This window comes from Seriola aureovittata, chromosome 17, assembly GCF_021018895.1.
Source record: "Seriola aureovittata isolate HTS-2021-v1 ecotype China chromosome 17, ASM2101889v1, whole genome shotgun sequence".
Taxonomy (NCBI): Eukaryota; Metazoa; Chordata; class Actinopteri; order Carangiformes; family Carangidae; genus Seriola; species Seriola aureovittata.
In genome coordinates, this window is record NC_079380.1 from 7644572 (window position 1) to 7664789 (window position 20218).

General features: G+C 42.2%; 1 protein-coding gene and 1 long non-coding RNA gene across 2 annotated transcripts in view; one reads left to right on the plus strand and one right to left on the minus strand.

Moving 5' to 3' along the window:
- Positions 1-20218, plus strand: part of shank1 (SH3 and multiple ankyrin repeat domains 1) — an 83155-nt gene that overhangs the window by 23297 nt on the left and 39640 nt on the right. Inside the window, exons 2-7 of the mRNA XM_056401078.1 lie at positions 45-602; positions 13189-13392; positions 14054-14125; positions 14680-14788; positions 18527-18681; positions 19461-19628. Of these exons, the coding sequence (XP_056257053.1) occupies positions 96-602; positions 13189-13392; positions 14054-14125; positions 14680-14788; positions 18527-18681; positions 19461-19628 (1215 nt within the window). The 5' untranslated portion in view covers positions 45-95. The remainder of the gene's footprint in view (positions 1-44; positions 603-13188; positions 13393-14053; positions 14126-14679; positions 14789-18526; positions 18682-19460; positions 19629-20218) is intronic.
- LOC130184951 (uncharacterized) lies at positions 5989-7885 on the minus strand. The gene is made up of 2 exons (XR_008830077.1): positions 7251-7885; positions 5989-6629 (listed from the first exon to the last, which is right to left on the minus strand). It is a non-coding gene; the product is annotated as an uncharacterized LOC130184951 (long non-coding RNA).

Here is a 20218-nt window from a genome sequence, read left to right on the forward strand (position 1 = left end):
TCTTTGTCTCTGTTTTGATGATGTCTTCTCCTCATTCCTCCCAGTGTCTCTCTGGGAATGATGGTGTTGACACTGGTGCCCCCCTCTCTGTCGCCATGACGATGCCATTCAGCCCCCTGTCCAGCGACGAGGAGCAACAAAGGATGCTGGGAAACAATCGACACCTCTATCCAGGGGCAGAGGACGAGGAAGACGAGGAGGAGGAAGAGGAGGAGGAAATGGAAGAAGATGAGCGTGATGAGGATGGGGAGGAGGAGGAGAATGGTGAGCTGGAGGGGGAGGAGGAAGATGATGAAGAGGAGATGGTGGAGGAGGTCAGGCGAGGAGGCCTGTCAAGGGGGGGCAGAGGTGAAGTACACAGGCAGTCAGGTAAACTGGCCGGACGACCCGGCGGGGACAGACAGATCCGGCCAGGGAACCCTGTGCACACCACTAACCCCTATTCATCCAACCCCGCACCCACACACCAACAGCCAGCCAATCAGATACAGCAGCAGCAGCAGAGGAGGCTGAAGGAGCGCAGCGCCAGCTCGGTGCCATCTGAGGACACCCACATCGCCATGATGGTGTTTCGTATTGGGATTCCAGACATAAAGCAAACGGTCAGTGCTGTCTCTGCACGCACACACACACACACACACACACACACACACACACACACACACACACACACACACACACACACACACAAATACAGACACAAAGGGTCTCAATCCCACCCAGCTCCTGCAACATTAGTTTGTTCACCTTTGCACCTGGTTAGCTTGGAAACAAAGGTGTACTGCTGGTCTGGCTCTGTCCAAAGGCAACAAACTCCCCCTACCAGCACCTCTAATTAACAAGTTATATCTTGTTTATTTAAAGGAAAGTGTAAAAACAACTATTTGTGTGCTGGTAGCCAATGCAAAGCTAGCTGTTTCCCCCCGTTTCCGGTCTTTGTACTTAGCTAGGCTCATCTAACTACTGTCAAACTATCCCTTTAACAACGATGCGTTCAGGTACTATCAGATCATTTTAACAACCCTGCAGGAGATAAGTGGGTGGATAGATTTCTTGTTAGAGAGTGAAAAACTTAAGTTAAAAGTTCACAAAGGAGCAGCTTTAACTTTCACTTTAGAGATGTCACAACAAGAAAACCATCACGACACCTTCAAAAGAAGTGTTTGTCCCCTCCGGTTTTCTGTAGAACATTCATGCCACCGCACTGACACAATACAGTGTGAGCCCTGGGACTTTGAAGACTGATGTTAGGTGGGAGGGAGCCGATGTTCGACGTCTGCGCCCCGGGGCCCATCCATCGTCTCATAACGGTGTCCATGAGTGTATGACAGTGTGTGTGGTCAGTTCAGTCAAAACCTGCAAAGCGCTGAGCTCCAGAAACACTACAAATCTCCCAGGACTGGGCGCATTACGTCGATTAGATTCTCTCTCTCTCTCTCTCTCTCTCTCTCTCTCTCTCTCTTTCACTGCATCACCAGCGGTAAAACTGAGAGGACCGCAAATACTCGTCAGCAGAGTGACTGCTCTGAGATGGCGAGCGAGACTTTCAAGGTGACCCAGCTCTGGAGACAAAGCGAGAGACAGCGGGAGACAGAGCCAAATTGCATACAAGAGCAATCACAGTGAGAATATATGGGCAAGAATTTGATTTAAAAGAAAAAAACAACAAAAAAACACTGCAAGCATGGAAGGCTTCAGAGAGAGGGAAGTTGAAGTGAAGAGAGGAGGTGAAGTGTGTGGTGGGGGGGAACTGCCTCTGGCTTAATGTTGCAAAAGAGCTTTTAAATGGTGCGATAAAACATGCCATGAAAAGCCCTTTACGGTGTGACTGGTTTTAAGAGGGCTGTCCAGAATCATGATAGACCGATCCGCCATCGCTCTCCATTTCCCAGATGTGGTCTCTTACATCACATCAGTGCGAAAGCTTCCATCAGGAGAGTGTCGAAATTTGCTTCACAGGCTGGAGATGCAGCTGCCTCCATGTACAGTGGCCATTCTCCCACACATGAGGAAGTTGCCAGACGCCCAGGCAGGGGTAGCCCCCCCCCCTGTGTTTTCCTGATGGGTGAATAGTAACACAATTGTCCTGATAATTTAATTATGAAGAGCAGAGAATCGGGCTACATGGGACTGAGGCTGAATCCAAGTGTGTGTGTGTGTGTGTGTGTGTTTTTGAGTGGGAAGAGAAGCAGAGAGAAGTGTGCATCTTTGCTCATAGCCAGATTAAAGCTAAACCAGACTGGCTTTGTGCTTGACAATCAGAAGGCCGAGTTCCTCAGACATCAGCTGACTGTCCTCTTCTATCCTTTCTATTAAGCGATCGGGGCTTCTGCAACGTGTCGGCTTTATAAATCATCAGCAAGAATAAAACTGCAAATGAAATAAATGTATTTGCAAGGGTGTGTGTGTGTGTCCATATTTTATATTTACCATCTCAGTGCACTATAAATGCCTTCGCTCAACGCTTCTTCCTCCCTCTTGCTGCTGTGTGATTTATTATTGATCTGTGCATGGGTGTCTTCAGCTGTGTGTGTGTGTGTGTGTGTGTGTGTGTGTGTATCCACACACACACACACACACACACACACACACACACACACACACACACGCGCAGACACTGCTGCTTGATTCAGTGTTTTTAAATCTAACCATAAATAATTCACCGCTCCCTATTTATTCTAACAAATCGGCATCAAAGTTTAATTGTGAAAAGAGGGGAATGGGGTTAAAACCTTGGTACCATAAAACACATGGCGGTAGGATGTGGGACATGACATGAGAAAGCAGGAGAGAGAGAGAGAGAGAGAGAAAGGTGATAGAGGTGGATGAATGAAAGAAATAAAACAGAGATACGGGTAAATGGATGTAGACAGAGATAGAGATTGATCAAAGTAGGTAGAAGGTAGCTGAGAAAGACAGCTGAAGAGAGATAAAGGTAGACAGAGGATGACAGAGTTAGAAAGAGATAGATCCAGACGGATAAAGTGAAGCAGACAGAAATACATAAAGGTGGAATCAGATTAAAGTACAGAAAGGCTTCTGTTGCTGATTGATAGTTGACTTTTTTAAGCTGCCGGTAAGTTGAATTTTATGTGGATTTTCTGTATCTCTGGATCAGACCATGTTCACACCTCCTTGAAATTGTAAATATGCACTTTTTTTTTTAATCTAAATTTGATCCTTGCCAGGGTGAGAAAGTCCCACGAAACCACATTTACACTATATGAGATAATAAACATCCCCATGTGAAACCCACGATAAGTGTCACAACATGACGTACTAGCAATCAAGTACAGTGTTAATTCCTCCTCATCACATGCGCTAAATGTTTGACAACAACAGAAATTCATTTGTTTATCATGGAAGGACAGATTCGCCTTTCTCTGTGAGTCTTTTAACAGGAAAGGTCTTCATGCCTCTGCACATGTTTTAATGAGCAGCAGAGAGGTGCAATTTAAAACATAGGGATCAATATATACTGTATCTTTAGTCTTGAGTTTTTTGACTTACAAGCCAATATTTATTACCTATATTTTCATTCTTCTCATAACTAAAACGTTTTTCCTAATATCTCAGAATCTTTAAATGTTCTTTGTCACAGTGTCTCTATTTGTGGAAGCCGGATTGACAAGTACTGTATAATCATGTTCATTAGCTTGGCAGACAGATGAGGATGACACTAACGGGCTAATGTGCAGTTTTAACCAGAAACATGCAGCAATGATCAGATATATCAGTCTAACGGTACAGGATTTTCACCTTTTACTTCTCATCTTCTTAATCTTTTCTCTTTCTCTGCTTCACGTGTCTGATTCTATTAAACTCACACACTCAGACATGCAGATAAACATTAGTACTGAGAGATAAAACATGACTTCACAGACTTCTTGCCAAGATGCACTGACTCGGTACACTTAGCCTCGCTTCCCAAGGTCATGAGAGTTATAACCCACCAGCACTTACCAACATTTACTCTGTCTCCCTCTCTCTCACTCTGACTCACCCTCTTCAGGCCACTTTTCGCTCATTCGCACCCTGTACTTTCAGAATAAAATCCCTCTGATCTTCTTTCTTCTTTTTTTTTTCTTTTTTTTTTCTTTCTCTCTGCTTCATCTCCTGCCCTCTCTCCTCCACCTCCTTCTCTCACTGGTGTCGGGTAATATCCCTTTACACTCCCAGTACATTAGGTCTGTTCTACATGTCAGCTAATTCACCCTCAATAAACTCTAATTGCTCGTTAATTGCGTTGTAATGAGATGAGGGAGTGACTGTTGCACGCAAATGCAAATGTTATGAATTGGGGGGGGGGGGTTTGAGTGACGAAAGAGCAGATACATAAACACACACAATCATTGGTAGTTAGTGTTGTATCTACCTTTTTTTTTTGACAGAAATATAGCTTCTATTGTTGAATATTCATCAATCAGTGTTGTACATCCCTGAAATGATGCATTTCATGCTGTGTGATTACAGATTTACCTACGCCAATTCACTTTGATACAGCAGCTTATGTTATGTTTCCACTGGGACTGCTTTACGTAAGGTTGCAATGAAACCCCAGTAAAAAAAAGTGAGCTATATTTCAGTGCTGAAAAAATTGTTAGAAATCTGATAATGATATAACGGTTGAAACTGTTTTTTAACATTATAATGCAATTTTTTTTTTTTTTTTTTTTAAATGCAAACACTTTTTATAACCAAATATTTTTGGTAAAAAGCTGTCAGGTAGTTAAAGGACAAGTTCAGACATTTTTGAGTGTGTCCTAAAATCAACAGTCAGGTGACACAGTTTTTTCTTGCTGTAATCAATCCTCCTTTTCAAACGGGCCATTAAAAGATCACTTCTTAATGCAGGTGATGGAGGACAAAATCCACAGTTCTTGTTTTGTGCAAAAATGTATCCCGAAGTTCATCTGAACCTAATGTGAGGCTTCAGCATTCTGAGATAATCAGTTCAAGTGGGTATCGTCCAAAGTTACAGCCTTTATAGTGTTTTTTTGCTGAGCTGCAGTGGAAGGACGATTAAAAAAAAAAAAAACAGGCTGTAACGTTTGAACTCAGGCTGCAGAAGCCTCTTCTTAACTTCAGATTAACCCTGTACTGTAATTTTAAAGGCCAATGTGAACTGGAGGAATGACTGCAGCAATGAAAACCTGTGTCATCGTTCATTTGGGCACCTGTTGGTGAGAACCAGAATAAGTCTGTAGTGTTAGTTTCTGGATGGTAACTGGGCTGTTCAGGTGGTTTTAGTAAGAACACCCACCAAGCAGTCTTCTTTTCTTTTATACCCAATGTGCAGATACATTTGTGTTTGTGTTTGTGTGCGTCTGTATGTGTGTGATCAGAAAAATTAGATAAAAGGAATAATCATTAACTTGTTCCTGTGCTAACACACCATTGTTATCATGCTACTGAAATGTTTAGCTGGGATTCCTAAAGAAATACTGCTACTGTAAATTGGCAGATTACAGTGAACGCTACACCAAATGGCTCATATGACTCATATTAACACTAACTCTTAACATAACCAATATAACCAAGGGTGCATCCGCCATCACTGCCAAACAAAATACTATAGCATTCAATGGCATGCATAAAGCAAGTAATGTACATTCAGCTAGAGCACTAACAGCTAGTGTGCTAACCACAAGCATGCTAACCTTACAATCTACATATTACAGACAATGAATATGACTTAGATTAACTAACATATTGTGTTCACACTTGTTTATCATCAGAGACACATACAGTTCAGCACGCAACAAACACCACTGACAATTCAGGCAATGCACTTCAACTGCTACGTCTTAGCATCTTGAACGCAGCAGAATAGACTGAAACAGCTGAGCAGAGCGCGGCTGTGCTCAGATGATGCGGCCGAGCTACTGCATGATCAGACAGGGAGCCTTTCGTACAGCACCTGACTATTAAGACACACAAAACATTGTGAGCCTGTCCTTTTAAGAAAGAGTTGTGATGACAATACAGTTCGTCTGACACAGGATTTATTTTTTTGTCCCAAAGACAAAAGAGGAGTTGCTGAATGCAGAAAAGTAATAAAATCTCTTCAATGTGTGCAGGCTTACAGGCACTTGGTGGCATGTAGAATATAGTTTAATTTTGGCTGCTCCTATGACTGGATTGCAATGTATATTAAGTCCAAGCCTTTTTCTGTGTCCCTAAAGCCATTAGGAGCCTTTATTTGTGCACACATTGAGCAGATGGACTCACCTTTCTGCAATCATGAGAGCACTTGGAGAAATTATTTGTTGATAGTCCTGCTTTCCCTCGGTATGATTTACCTTTGGTGTGTTAAAACTCTCTGAACAGAGCCGTAGAGGTCCACTGGGGAGATATCTCTCGAGTCACTGTCAATCAGGACCACACTGCTGCCGACAGAAAGACTGAAATGTCTGTGTCTACTGCATTTGTCAGGAAAGGATTTTGGCCACTGCTGCATATCTGGACTTTATAGGTCAAGGAGAGGTTTAGTTGGATGGATTCTGTTGTCTCGTGCTGGAGAGAGAGACAGATCGGGGTGTTGTGTAGAAAGTTATTTTGCACTGTAAGAGTTGATGTCGTGTCCCATTCCATCTTTTGAAGGTTAAAGCACTTCTGGCGTAACAAACCTGTGTTGAGGAAAGCGTACAACCCTCAGTATTCTCAGTTGCAGCTCTGTTTGTCTAGAAACAGGGCTACATTCAGAGGTCGAAGTGACATACAGCTGTTGTTTCAACAACATTTGAATGACTGTATTACTGACCTGCTTCACATTGATATATTGTCTTTGAAATGCTCTGAATTGTAATCTACTCCTCTAAAACCCTTTTATTTAAATGTAGCCCAGTTTTAACATTACAAAACTTTTGACCCACAAATCAAAGACTACTTTATACTTCCACCCCAGTAAATTTATAAATACATTCATTTGACAGCTATAGTTACTAGTTACTGTGCAGATTATGATTTTACACGAAACAATTTGATGCACCGTATATAAAGTAATTAGAATTTGCTCCGCCTTGGCTTTCTATAATAGAATCCTGCTAACATATTAAAACATCAGTAATAATCCTGTAATATAATATATATGAAAATTGGAGGAGCCAGTCTGCATAATGAGCACTTCTAATCTCAATAATCTTGATCATTTAAGCCCATTTTGTTGGTAATAATTTCTGTCTTTACTCAAGTAAAATGTTGAATGCATAACTTAACAAAGTATTTTGCCATTCATTCATCAGCCGTACCTCTTATCCTTTTAGCGTTGCGAGGCGCTGGAGCTAATCCCAGCTGACTTTGGGCAAGGGTGGGGTGCACCCTGGACAGGTTGCCAATCCATCACAGGGCAGACATACGTCTGCACGCCTGACACGGGGAGAACATGCACACTCCACACAGCCGGCAGGTTCAAACCCGGTGAGGTGGCAGCGCTGGCCACTGCACCACTGTCCCGCTCAGTGTTTTGCCATTTGTGCTGAAATAAAGTATGTGAATACTTTTCCATCCACTGATGAGTGTGACTCCCGAGTTTACTGGTTTTGGACCTCGACGCTCTGCACTGATCCTTCCTCTAACACTGGTGGCTGATGAAAAAGGCGCTGGTCCATTAACTCACTTATGTGCACAGTGACAATCAGACGCGTGTGTCACAAGTTGTTGATATGATCGTGTCACAGCAGGCGGTTGTGGCAGTTTTGTTTGCAGGTTTATCGGATTGTCAGACTCGTGCACATGCAGACAAGTTGGCATTTGCTTGCCGAGCGCATTAAGCAGCATGAAACAAATGAGTTTTTCTCCGCTGTTTGACTCGAACTGAATTCTCGCAAACTCTGAAGTATAAGCAGCATCCCCTGAGGCGGGATTTGGCCTCACAAACACTGAAGACACACATACACGCAAGGACACACACTCTTATATTCCAGTGCTTATAGTTAGGATATGTGAACGACTCACACTACAAGTCTGAGTCCACCGCGCCGCTCTACAGCAGTGTCGAGGTGGTATGTTAATGAAAGGGTGAGCCCCAAAGGTGAACAGGGGGACTGAGATAATAGAGAAGGATGGATGGGAGGAAAAGAGGAGGGAGGGCAGCGCGAGAGAGCGAGAGAAAGACAATGGAGAGAGAGAGAGAGCACGAGGCAGAGAGGGGATGACGGGAATGCTTAAATGAAATTAATTCACTCACATTATGAACTGCTGTAGAGAGAAAGGGGGTGGCTGGAGAGAGAGAGAGAGAGAGATATGGAGAGTGAGAGAGAAGTTGACTTAAATGGCGACATGGCTGGCGTGTGTGCGAGTGTGTGTGCGTGTTTGGTGGTGGGGGGGTTATTTCCCCATAGATCTCATTAAAGGCTTCTAGTCCCTGTGCACTTGGCCCTGCAGAAAAAGGCCAGAGGGACAGAGATAGAGAGAGCTAGAGACGGAGAAGAAAGAGAGAGAGACTCTTATTCCTGCATAGATAAGTGACAGAGCTGTTACAGAGAGATGGAGCGAGAGCGGGAAGGAGGAGGGAGAATAAGGTAGAGATAGGCAGGGGAAGATAAAGAGCAGCATGGACAGAGTGAGTGGGCGTATGTGAGTGGGAAAGTGTGATCACAGCTTTAGGAGGCAAGACAGAATTTTAGGTTTGAATAATGATAAAAAAAAAAAAACCAGCAGAAAAAAAGGAGGACTTAAAGCTGTGTTCAGATTCTAATGTAAAACCGAAAATCATATGAAAGTTATAGGTTATATATAAAAGCTGTGGCTCATTTACAGACAGTAGTATCTTGACTATGTGTCGGTGTCAGGTTTGTGCAGAATCCAGTGATGTAAGAATAAAAATCGTCTATAGTTATACTTACATATTATATTATAGTATTATTATTACTGGTGCGTTAATGTGTAAGTAGCCTTTTACTTTTGTTGTTGGTTGAAGTGAAAACTACTCTGATAATCTCTTCTTCATCTTAATCTGCACAACCCCAAATCTAATGCAGACGCCCTAAAACCCCGAACCTTTATTAGAAAAAATCTCCAGTGCAGCAAGAAGAGTGCATTCAGTTAACTTTTATTTTAAATCAGTTTAAAATAATATAAAATGTTCTTACTGCAATGTCAGATTTTTAATTTTTTTTAACAAAGAAATCAGACTTGAAGAACTGGATTGCAGACTTAAATTACTTGATAATAATATATTGCGCACCGAACAATGCTTTATATTTAACAGGAGGATATATTTGCCTCTGAAATGTAGTGAAGTAGAGGTATAAGGTGTGTGTGTGTAAGTAAAGTACCTCAACCTCTTATTTAAGCACAGTAGTTGAGTAAATGTACTTAGTTACTTTCCACCGCTGGCAGAATGCTGGTTATATTTCACCCTTGTTAACATCATATCCTCAGATGATGCTTCCAGGTGCGTCATCCGCTCAAAGCTGCCAGTAAAACAAAAAAATAATGGCGGTAAATGATGTGATGATGCTGATGACCAACCAACTGAATATCAAGAGAAGAAAACTGTATTGTTGCTTGTTTTCCCACTTTAGTCGATCAGATGGAGAAGCTGGATCCGGCTGAGCGGGTAAATGCAGCAGGAGTCACCAAACCTGGACAGAGCTCTGATCACGTAAACAGGATGAGACTCAGAGCCGGCATGCTAACGTGCATGTAGAGCGGTATTTATGATTGTAAGTTGTTCTGGATGTTTGCTGTGTTTCCTCTAAATGAAACTGGTGTCCTGGCTCGATGCTTCCAGGAAAAGTACCTCTGTGCACATTAAGTGAAAAATCAAAAGAAAAACAGCAGCGGGCGATCGTGTGCACCACCTCCACCTGTCTGTTATCGAATGAATAATTTAGTCAGCGTGATTTTCAGTAGAGAAGAAGGATAAATGCTTTGGCTCGGTGTTAAGTGATAATCCTGGTTTATCATATTTAACTGAAAACACAGCAGCGGTGGAGAAGACATTTACTCACATCCTGCACACTGTTTTTCAGGTGGTTGTACTTTACTTGAGTATTCCCTCTTCTCCACAGAGGGAAATACTTCACTTTTTACTTCACTACATTTATCTGACGCTGAAGCTACTTTTCATATTAAGATACTGAATTTCTAAAGATTAAACCTTTGACCTTTTAGGCTTGTAACCCCTTAAGAAAAAGCAGTCTAGTTGAGGCCCCTTGTCATGTTTCCACCGCAAGAAAGATTTCCCTTCTTGACACAGTTGATGGTTTTATTACATAACTGTTTGAGGCTTGAAGAAATCATATTATCCAATATTAAACATAAAAAGTAAAGATTAGAAGAGTGAACACAACAATGTTGCTGTTTCCTCTACTGTGTCACTGGCAGCGGGCCTCTGTCTGCAGAACAAGAACTTTTACATTTGATGCGTAAAGTAGCTGATAATACTTTTATTTAAATTGTTTTTTTTTTAAATAGGATTTTAGATGTAAGACTTTTAGTTGTGATGAAGTATTATTACAATGTAACACTGCTACTTTTACTTATCCGAGTACTTCTTTCACCGCTGAAGTACAATGAGTACCAGTTCCTGTGAGCATTAATTAAAAAGAAAAAAGAACAAAAAAAAACCCTCAAAAACTTCTTGGCATTCATTTCTTTATATTTGGGCGCTGAAAGAATATTGTCATTAAACAAGGATATTATAACAGTTTGGCATTTAGCCTCAACAATTTTCACACAAAGCACACCACTGGAGGTGAAGTCTCAAGGCTGTTTGTGACTATAATAGCTGTGGTTTTAGTTAAGCACGGTGCACAGGCTGAACTATTGAATTAATAAAAAATGTTAGTAAAGTGAGGTGAATCAGTGGGAAACCAACTGTTCACACAACAGTTCTGAAGGTCTGATAAGGACGATGGATCCATGATGAGCCCTAATTGGCTGGAGGATCAATTGTATTCCTGTAGGTATATGGATCGATAAACAGCATGGCTGTGCCTCTGTGAATGAGTTTGAAACTTCGTAGTTTATGCTAATTATCAGTGTTTTATAATCGTGCAGGTTGACTGTGGGAATATTGCTCCTGTGTGATGACTGAATTCTTAACCCTCATTTTCTCCTGCTGTGGCTGTGATTCACTTTGGAGTGTTTGCTTGCATCCTTTGATGGGACTGTAAGTGCAGTGTGTAAGCCTGTGTGTGTGTGTGTGTGTGTGTGTGTGTGTGTGTGTGTGTGTGTGTGTGTGAAACCTAATCTAATAAAAACAGACACACCTCTTCATCCTCTTTCACTCTCATACTCAAAATCTGAGACATTCCCCTCCCTTTTACTCTGCTCTCTTATTGCAATGCTGCTGTAACACACACACACACACACACAAAAACACACACACACACACGCGAAAAAGAAATTGCATGCACGCTGATGCACACTATCATGCACGCGCGCACCCTCCCAGTACCCCATCTCCTAGGGAACACAGGGATGTCTCTATGGCAACAAGCAGCTTGCTCCACTAATGAACCGGTTGCCATGGTGACCGGGTTAGCTGTGCGCGAATGGAGACACTGAATAAAATAGAGGGAGAAAATGTTATGTTACTCCTCTGCACAAAACCCCCGTGCAGGGTTTTATCTCTCTCTTTGTAGGACGCACACACACACACAGAGAGAAACACACAGAGAAATGTCTGCTTATGTGTGTGTGTGAAGAGATTGAGTGACAATGAATGAGCTAACGTTCTGCCAGAAGTGTTGGCTGGAGACGAGAGGCCGTGCAGTAATGCAGTAAGAGGCAGGGATCCCTGCAGCTGGCTGCACTCTGCATGGGCCAATCATCCTGCTGCTACCTCAAGGTCAAAGAACATCCCAACTCCACTTCAGGCAAGGAGAGGTAGAGAGAGAAAGAGAGAGAGAGAGAGAGCCGTGCCAAAAGCCTTATGTCAGCCATCTGTGTAGTGAGCTATGTTTCACTTTGCTGACTGAGCCTCTGAACCGTTCTGCATTTGGCCATTCACGACGCCACCGGAAACACTTCACGCTGCACCAAACTGCCATTCATATCCTGTCTTCCAACTGAGGCCACCAGGAATCACCCCGTTTTAACTCTGCTGCTGTCTCCCCCTGGTGGCTCAGACGGGGGACAGCCTCAGTGTGCTGCAGTCAGTCCAGGGTGAGCACCCACTGCCACAGGACGGGACCCTAGGACTTTCCAAGGGGTCCTGAGATGAATTTTAAGGGGATACGAGATGATCAACGAGACCAGAAATTTGAAAAAATGTTGTTCTGCCCTTTTTTTCCCCCGAAAGAAAAGATCAATATATGTTTTACCTGTGGAAGAAGAAGTACCGGGATTCCTTTACTTAAGTAAAAGTACCAATACAGCAATGTACAAATACCCCATTACAAGTAAATGTTCTGCACCGAAAATACTAGTGATGGCTCATGTGACTATAACATTATTAGATTGTTAATACTGACACATTGATGCATAAGCATGAATTTAAAGTTGTAGTGGGACTGGATTATAACCACCTAAAAGTCACGTATGTTGGTCCAGCGGTTCCCAAATCAAGAGTCGGGCCCCTTCAAAGAGCCACATCTGAGCAGTCATACATGATCCCCAAAATATTGGGAAAAACATGTTTAATCTTCAATAATGTGTTTTTTCTCATATATGTTTTATGTAAAATCTTAATGTGAAAGGTTACCAGTGACTATAGCTGTAAAGTAAATGGAGTAAAAAGTATTCTATCATAGGAAATATATTTATCTGTATTATATATAGGAAATATATTTCCTTCTGAAATATGGTGGAAATATTCAAGTAGAGTCACAGATGGTCTGGCCCCCCTAAAAATATTACAGATCATTTCACCCCATATGTGGTGGATTCCAGCTTGAGCTCCTGAGGCAGAGTCATGTTTAAAAGTTTAAGCGTCTAGTTTGAGAATATTTGTGGCTTTTTCACAATTTATGCATTTATGAAAACCAAAAACTCTTTCTTAAGATGAGGTGGTTCCTTTTGTCTATTTCTCAGTCTAGATGAATTAAAAGTGACCAGTTTTTTTTTTCCCACTGTGGCGTCTCTTAATGTCCTCTAAACCACAAGGCTGTTCACATTGTAAGAAATGTATTAATTTAAGTATAGGTCTTTTTTTTTTTTTTTAATTCTCAGTTAACGAATAATCGTTGCTTCATGAGCTGAAAGCTGAGCGATTGCCTTCTTCTATATCTCCTGCAGAAATGTTTGCGGTTTAACCCGGATGCCACGGTGTGGAAGGCCAAGCAGCAGGTGCTGTGCTCCCTTACCGAATCCCTGCGGGACGTCCTGAACTACGGTCTGTTCCAGCCGGCCACCGACGGCCACGATGCCAAGTTCTTGGAGGAGGAGAGACTGCTCAGAGAGTACCCACAGTCCTTTGAGAAAGGGGTACCATATTTGGAGGTACTATTTCGGTCTTTCTTTGACACAGTTGTGAAGAAAGTGATGTAGCCTGAATGTCCTCAAGATGCCACTGTTATTCATTCATGCACCAGTTAAAACAGGCTCCGATATGACGGCTTGCTCCTTGAAAGTTTAGGATAGAAGTGTGCTGTATATTGAGGGTCGTCACAAAAGTTTAATTCTGTTGTCTAAATGATCTTAAATCATTTACCTAGCTGGGAAGATACTGGAGTCATGGTGCTTCCTATTTGCGAGTTATCTAAGTTAGAGTATAAAACCGTGGTTTATGAGTGAAGTTACATGCACTCTTCTTAGAGGAGTGTCACAGAACTGTTCAGCTTCCCTGCTCTGTTTCCGTGTTACAGCTGCTAATCTCCATATCCAGTCTGTGCAGTCACCTTCTCTTCATGCTACATTACGTCTCAGTGGAGGCTCTAAACCGCCTTTAAACTGCTGTAAAGCCAGACCGTTTCTTTCACATTTCTTGTCGTCAATGCAGTCGAAGCGGAGGTTTGTACAGCAAACCAGATAAAGCTTCTCTGTAGAATAAATCTGCAGACCCCATTTTGTGGATCTAGGCCAAAAGCTAAGAGAATTGAGGACAAAGGGCCTCTGTGTTAGGATTAACTCTTCGTTTCCTCTCCCTTTTTCTTCCTCTCAGTTTCGATACAAGACCAGGGTGTACAAACAGACCAATCTGGATGAGAAGCAACTGGCCAAACTGCACACTAAGGTATGAAACCCACCTCCTGTGTTACATGGTGCAGTGTGAGTCAATGAACATCAGTGCTGTACAGTATGCATGTTTGTGTAGGTGTATACATGAGTGAGGATGCATCTATCTGTGCCTTTTTTTTTTTTTCCATTCACGCTTCGTGAGCTTGACTGTACTGCAGTGTATTATACTGTACTATACTTCTGTACTATTGCAATGTGGTTTCTGTACCGTACTGTAATATACTTATAGATAAAGATAAACAAATACACCAAAAATCTCCATGCCATTACAAATTTTCTACAATGCACCGGAATTGCAATTCATTAACCTGTGATACAATGTCCATATCTATCATTGTGTGCATTCAGTCCAAAAGCCAATACAAGCATGAATGAGTGAAATATATATATATATATGTGTGTCTGTGTGTGTATATATGTGTATATATATGTGTGTGTATATATAGATGTGACATGAACTTGAGCTGTACTGTATGATTTTCTTTTTCTTGGTTCTTGAGTTCAGTCTGTTCTCTGTAAATACAGCAGCACTCCTCTCTCCACATGTAGGCCAGCCTGAAGAAATTCATGGATTATATTCAAACCAGCGCTGTGGACAAGATGGCCAAGTTCATAGACAAGGGTCTGGATCCCAACTACCAGGATGCTGACACTGGCGGTAAGAAGGGGCACAGAGCCTGAGGAAGCGCTGTCTTCCATGTTGCCACTTATCTCCACTCTTTGTTTTAGAGCTATGCCAGTGCTGGAGAGTCAGATAGAGTTTGGTATATATACTTAGACAAATCTGGGCGGGCTTTCGCATTAGTGGGCCATCTAAAAGTTTTTACCCCCCTGTCAGCCTCTTTACTGGACCTGTGTGACTGTCATTCAGGGTGCTGCGCGTGTCCAGGGTGTCACGCTGCTGCCAGTAGACGTTGCTTCCATGCACTTACCATTACGCTGCTGCTGGTCTCTTGCCATTGAAAACTCCACATGGTCACGAAAGCATAGACTGCTCCTTCTTATTAATATCCATGCGCCACACAGATCTGAATTTTGTCCCAGTCCGACCATCACGTCGCCATTTTGGCCGGTGCCCAGGATACTAAAAAATGTTTGGTCTTTGACAGTAGTAAGGCTGTTCAAATAGGTAGATCATTATGCAAAAGTGAAATTATTTAGGAAATAGGTTTGAAGTTTAGGATGATAATCATTGCACTTACTCCATAACTCCCTATGCAGTATTCTCTACATACTTGTGTATACACATCTTCCAATGTTTTCCTTCATCTCTCAGTCAGTTCATTGGGTTGTCCTGTCTGTCCATGATGTAATGTCAGATAATGACTCCCTCGTAGTCGTACTGTAGCAACAAACATACAGTATAAATGTGTATTTGATATTCAACATCTCCAATTGGCTAAATTAGCACAGCGGCTATGTGACTTGTGGCTTTGCTGTATAAACTCGACCTTTAAACTCTCCTCAAACAGCCCCCCCCTCTGTTTCTGCCCCTAGCTACACAGTATGTTAGCCTAACACTCTGTCAAGGATCTGAGCCAATGCTGTTCACAATTTGGTGGCTTTTCTCAGATCCTGTTAGAGCTCGGGGGGGGGGGGGGGGCTCATTTACAGTTTGGGTGTGCTGCTCTGTGTCACTCCAGCCACTCTGGGAGCAAGTGTCAAAACACAAAACACAGCCTGTCATCACGGGTGTGAAACACACTTCCACTGTAGAACACCGGGGGGCAACAGAGAGCCCTGATGAATTCACAGGGTGAGGCATTTATACAGACCTTACACCTGACAAAGACTCTTCAGTTGATTATTGTTACTTTAGACATCAGGGTTTGATATTGGACCTCGGTTTCTCTGCTGCTGTCCTAAATTTATACTTGATGTATGAGAGCAAATTAATTTAATTAGATCAGGGGTTTTCAAAGCCCCCTTACTACTATTTGGCAGATAATCATGCTCTAAGTTTTGGAACTACAGGCCACACAATACTTTGGGAGCTGTTAGTTTTATTTTAACTTTTATTTGAGCTAATATTTATTTACATTTTGGCCAATTTGCACCATTAAATTAAGTAAGCTTCCTTCCTTGTTGCAGTGTTTCCATGGATGTACAGACAGCGTTCACTGAATTAGTCTGATAATGAGGGAAATGTGAAAAAAGTGATGATTCTCAGGCAAGTTCTGCAGTTGTCAGGAGCATGTTTTATTCTGTTTTCTAAGTGGATTTGCAGACGTTTATTTGTGAAGGCGATAATGGATTAAAGTAACCCCCCCCCCCAGTCAGTAACACATGGTTGGCTGTAAAACTCAATGTGTTAGAAAGCTGTTTCGTATCACCACACATTTCCAGAAATGGTCAACTATGGCCTCAAATAGTCTCCTCTCCTCTGCTGACTGTGAAGCCGTGTCAAGGCGTTCTGACAGTTTGTCCATGAACTGTAAGTGCAGCATTAGGTCTGCGCAGGGAGGGCGAGGAGGTGATCAAAAGCCTTTAGAAAAACACTGTTCTGTGGTCTTAGGACTGAGATATCCCCGCCATTGTTAACACTTTTTACATCTGACCTGTCTGCCTGTCTGAAACTCTCTCTCCATGCTCTGCAGAGGGCTCACACTGAGTGGACATGAAATAATTCTGCCTTATTCGGCATGGCTCCTGTCAGGAGGAGCTCACTTCCATCTCTGCCAACCGCTAAATGGTCGTTCCCTGGGTTCATCACGACATGGTAACTTCAGAGGAAGTGCATTCAAAACATGTCCCCAAATTGTATTTTTACTTGAGATTTACAGAAGCTGTTTGAAGATAAAACTCCTCCTCTTTGCCAAAAACTCTCCTGTCGCCATGGCAGCCAGATCGCTGTTCCATGTTTTTACTGGGAAGCCTTTGAATGCTTTTATTCTTCTAGATGCCATTGAACTTTCTTGCTGAAGAGAGTTGTGACACAGCGTTGCTTTAATTTTGAAATAATTCTATTGAGTTTCTTCGTTGCTTGATTTGATGTCAGCGTAACTGACATCTGTGGAAAATACAGAATGGACTTGGAAGCTGATGCTGCTGCTTGTAGGATGACACCCATCTCCAGAAGTAAATCTCCAGAGGAGCTTTTATTTTGTCTGACATTCTAGCAGAGATGAATTTGAGCATTTGCAGGTGGTTATACCATTATACCCAATTACATTCAGGAGGCAACTGGCCTGGCTGAAGAATCCCAGTTTTGTCACATTTTGGTATTTAAAGAATAGTTTTTGATCACTAGTGTAGAGGCCTGAAAATGCCAAAATCAAAATAAATGAATAACTAAATAAAGTAAATAAATATTGTATTTAATGACATTTATTTATTTATTTATTTACAGTATTTATTTATTTTTTCATTCATTTATTTAATTAATTCTTGGCAGTTTCATTCCTTCATAATTTTACTCAAGTAGCTCCTGTGTATAAGGACAAATATTATCCCCTTCTTATGAATTAAACTACCCAACAGAAAATACAAGCAGAGCTGAAACAGTCAGTCAGCTAATTGATTCGTCGATCAAAGCTTCTTCTTTTTTTTTTTTTTTTTTTAAGTCGCTGCTCTTCCTTTTAATTATTTTAATGATCGTAATTTATTTTTAATGCTTCACGTCCTGCTGATGGTTTGACGCTGATCAACAGTTGGTGGCAGTAATGAGCAAACATGTGCAATAATGCAGCATAATTATAAGAGGAGGAAGACTGCTAGCTCGTAAACGTGGATGCAAACAATGAAGGGTTTAAAATATTTCAACAGTTGACTTTGCACATGTTTTATGAGGGTGGAAGTGCCCTCAACATGTTTTAGACCTCATAGTGCGTTGAGGTGAGTAACACTGAATGAAAATGTTGGTTTTACAAGAAAACTCAGCAGGGTACCTTCAGCAAAGGAAGCTGCACCTGTCTTTGTAGTTCGTCAACATAAACACATTAGCTAACATCAGAAAACCCCTTTTATCTCTTTATGTCTTTTGTATTTATTGCACTCTGCAACTAGAAGTTGAATAAAGTACATAAATACAGTGTTTTATCAGCTTGTTTTTAGAGTGTTCACTGTTTTAATGCAAAGGGAAAAAAACACTTGACACCAAAATGTTTCCTTTTAAACCTTGAACAATGATTGACCTGGAAGACAAACAGTTTCAAGAGATGTGAACAATTTATATAAATTTTTTTGTGTAGTTAAATACGACTGATTTCTGTCTCATCTGCAAGGAGGAAGCTGCTGCTCTGCAGGAATCCAAGCAAAGGAGCAAAATAACCTAGCTGAGGCCCTCAAATAATTAGATTTTGCTCTAGAACAATCCCACAGACCATTAAAAAACCCTTATCTCTATCTGTGTGTGTGTGTGTGTGTGTGTGTGTGTGTGTGTGTGTCCGTCCTTCAGAGACTGCTCTGTCCCTGGCGGTGCAGTGTGAGCCGGGTGGAGGTGAGGCCATCCGGGTCCTTGTGGAGGGAGGGGCTCATATTGACTTCCGCGCCAAAGATGGACTCACACCGCTACACAAAGCTGTTCGGGGTCACCGCCATACAGCCCTGCTGGTAAACATCCACACGTGTTGTTGTCCTTGTATAGAAACGCTGTTATCAACATATCGAGTAATGAGTTTTCATTGTCCTGCCATAAAAGGAGAAAGACCAACCTACACCGGTGTATATATCTGCAGGATGGATATGTGCCATGAAGCTGATACAGTATCATCCTCATTTGTGTTACAGTAACAGTGAACAAGCCTAAGACAGAATGAACAGACCCTCCCACTCAGCAATCCACACCAGCCCCCACACAGAATGCACATGAACAAAAAACCTATTCTTCTATCCCACCAGAGAGAAAAAAGAGAAGATATTAAAATTCAGATTGCCTGCTTTTAAAGGCGTGTGGCACATTTACATTTTTATTTGTCCAGATTTCCAACAAGAATACAGGTACCTGTAGAGAGGAGGCTCATTCAGGGGGGAGATAATTGCATGTGTTACATTGGCAGAAGGTGAGAAACAGCTGCTAAACTGCGTAAAGATTTGTAGCAGAAAACATTATTCTCTGTAGCCTGAGGTGCTGCATGACCTCTCTGAACCCGTGGCTCTGTGTTCCCGTCCTGATTTAAAATTCCATGAATATTCCTCGACTTGGAGCTGGAAACCACCTTAAGATATTTTTCTTTCCGGTTTTTCTATTGTTGTGTTTTAAACTCATAAAATCCATCATTACTTTACCGCATAGTAATGGTTGCACGGTTTATCAAACTCCCCACTACCAGTCTTTCTTGAGAAACGACACATACAGGAGGTTTTACCCGTTCTGGTGTGTCGTCCTGCAGGTCCTGCTGTCTCTGGGTGCGTCTCCGGACTATAAGGACCGGCGAGGGCTGACGCCGCTCTACCACACTGTGCTGACAGGGGGCGACACCTCCTGCTGCGAAACACTGCTTTACCACCGCGCCAAGCTGGGCATCAGGGATGAGAACGGCTGGGATGAGACACATCAGGTACATGTGTGTATGTGCCTGAAGTGCTGAAGGGAATCAAAATAAGAACATATTACACTGCAGTAGTACAGTTCATAAGAAATGTAAACCAATAACAATCACAGTTTTATTTTTTTTTAATTATGCTGTGTGTACAGTTAATTCCACACATGAGCCTGGGGTAAAATCCTTCAAACAAATGGGGTCAGTGGCCTAATTTGTGTAAGCACAGGGAAAAAAAAAAGTTTTGCCTTGGGGTGTTTGGGGGTTTTATTTTCTGTTGTTTGTATTGCACAAGTGTGCACGCGTCATTTTTTGTAATGTGCCAGTGTACTCTGTGTTCCAGTGTCTGCGTGTGCACGGCGTCTGTCTCCATTCATGCCATGAAACACCACACCTCTCATCCTTTATCTCGGACACCCCTCACCCCTCATCCCACCCATCCTGCGTCCGCGGCCTCGCACTCCAGTGGTGAAGTGGATAGGTGAGGGCAGGAGAAATATAATATTAAAGGTATCAGCCTCTTCATCTCAGTGTGATCACCCACACTTTCATCAGCCACTCATGGCCTCCATCTTATACTGTGTGTGTGTGTGTGTGTGTGTGTGTGT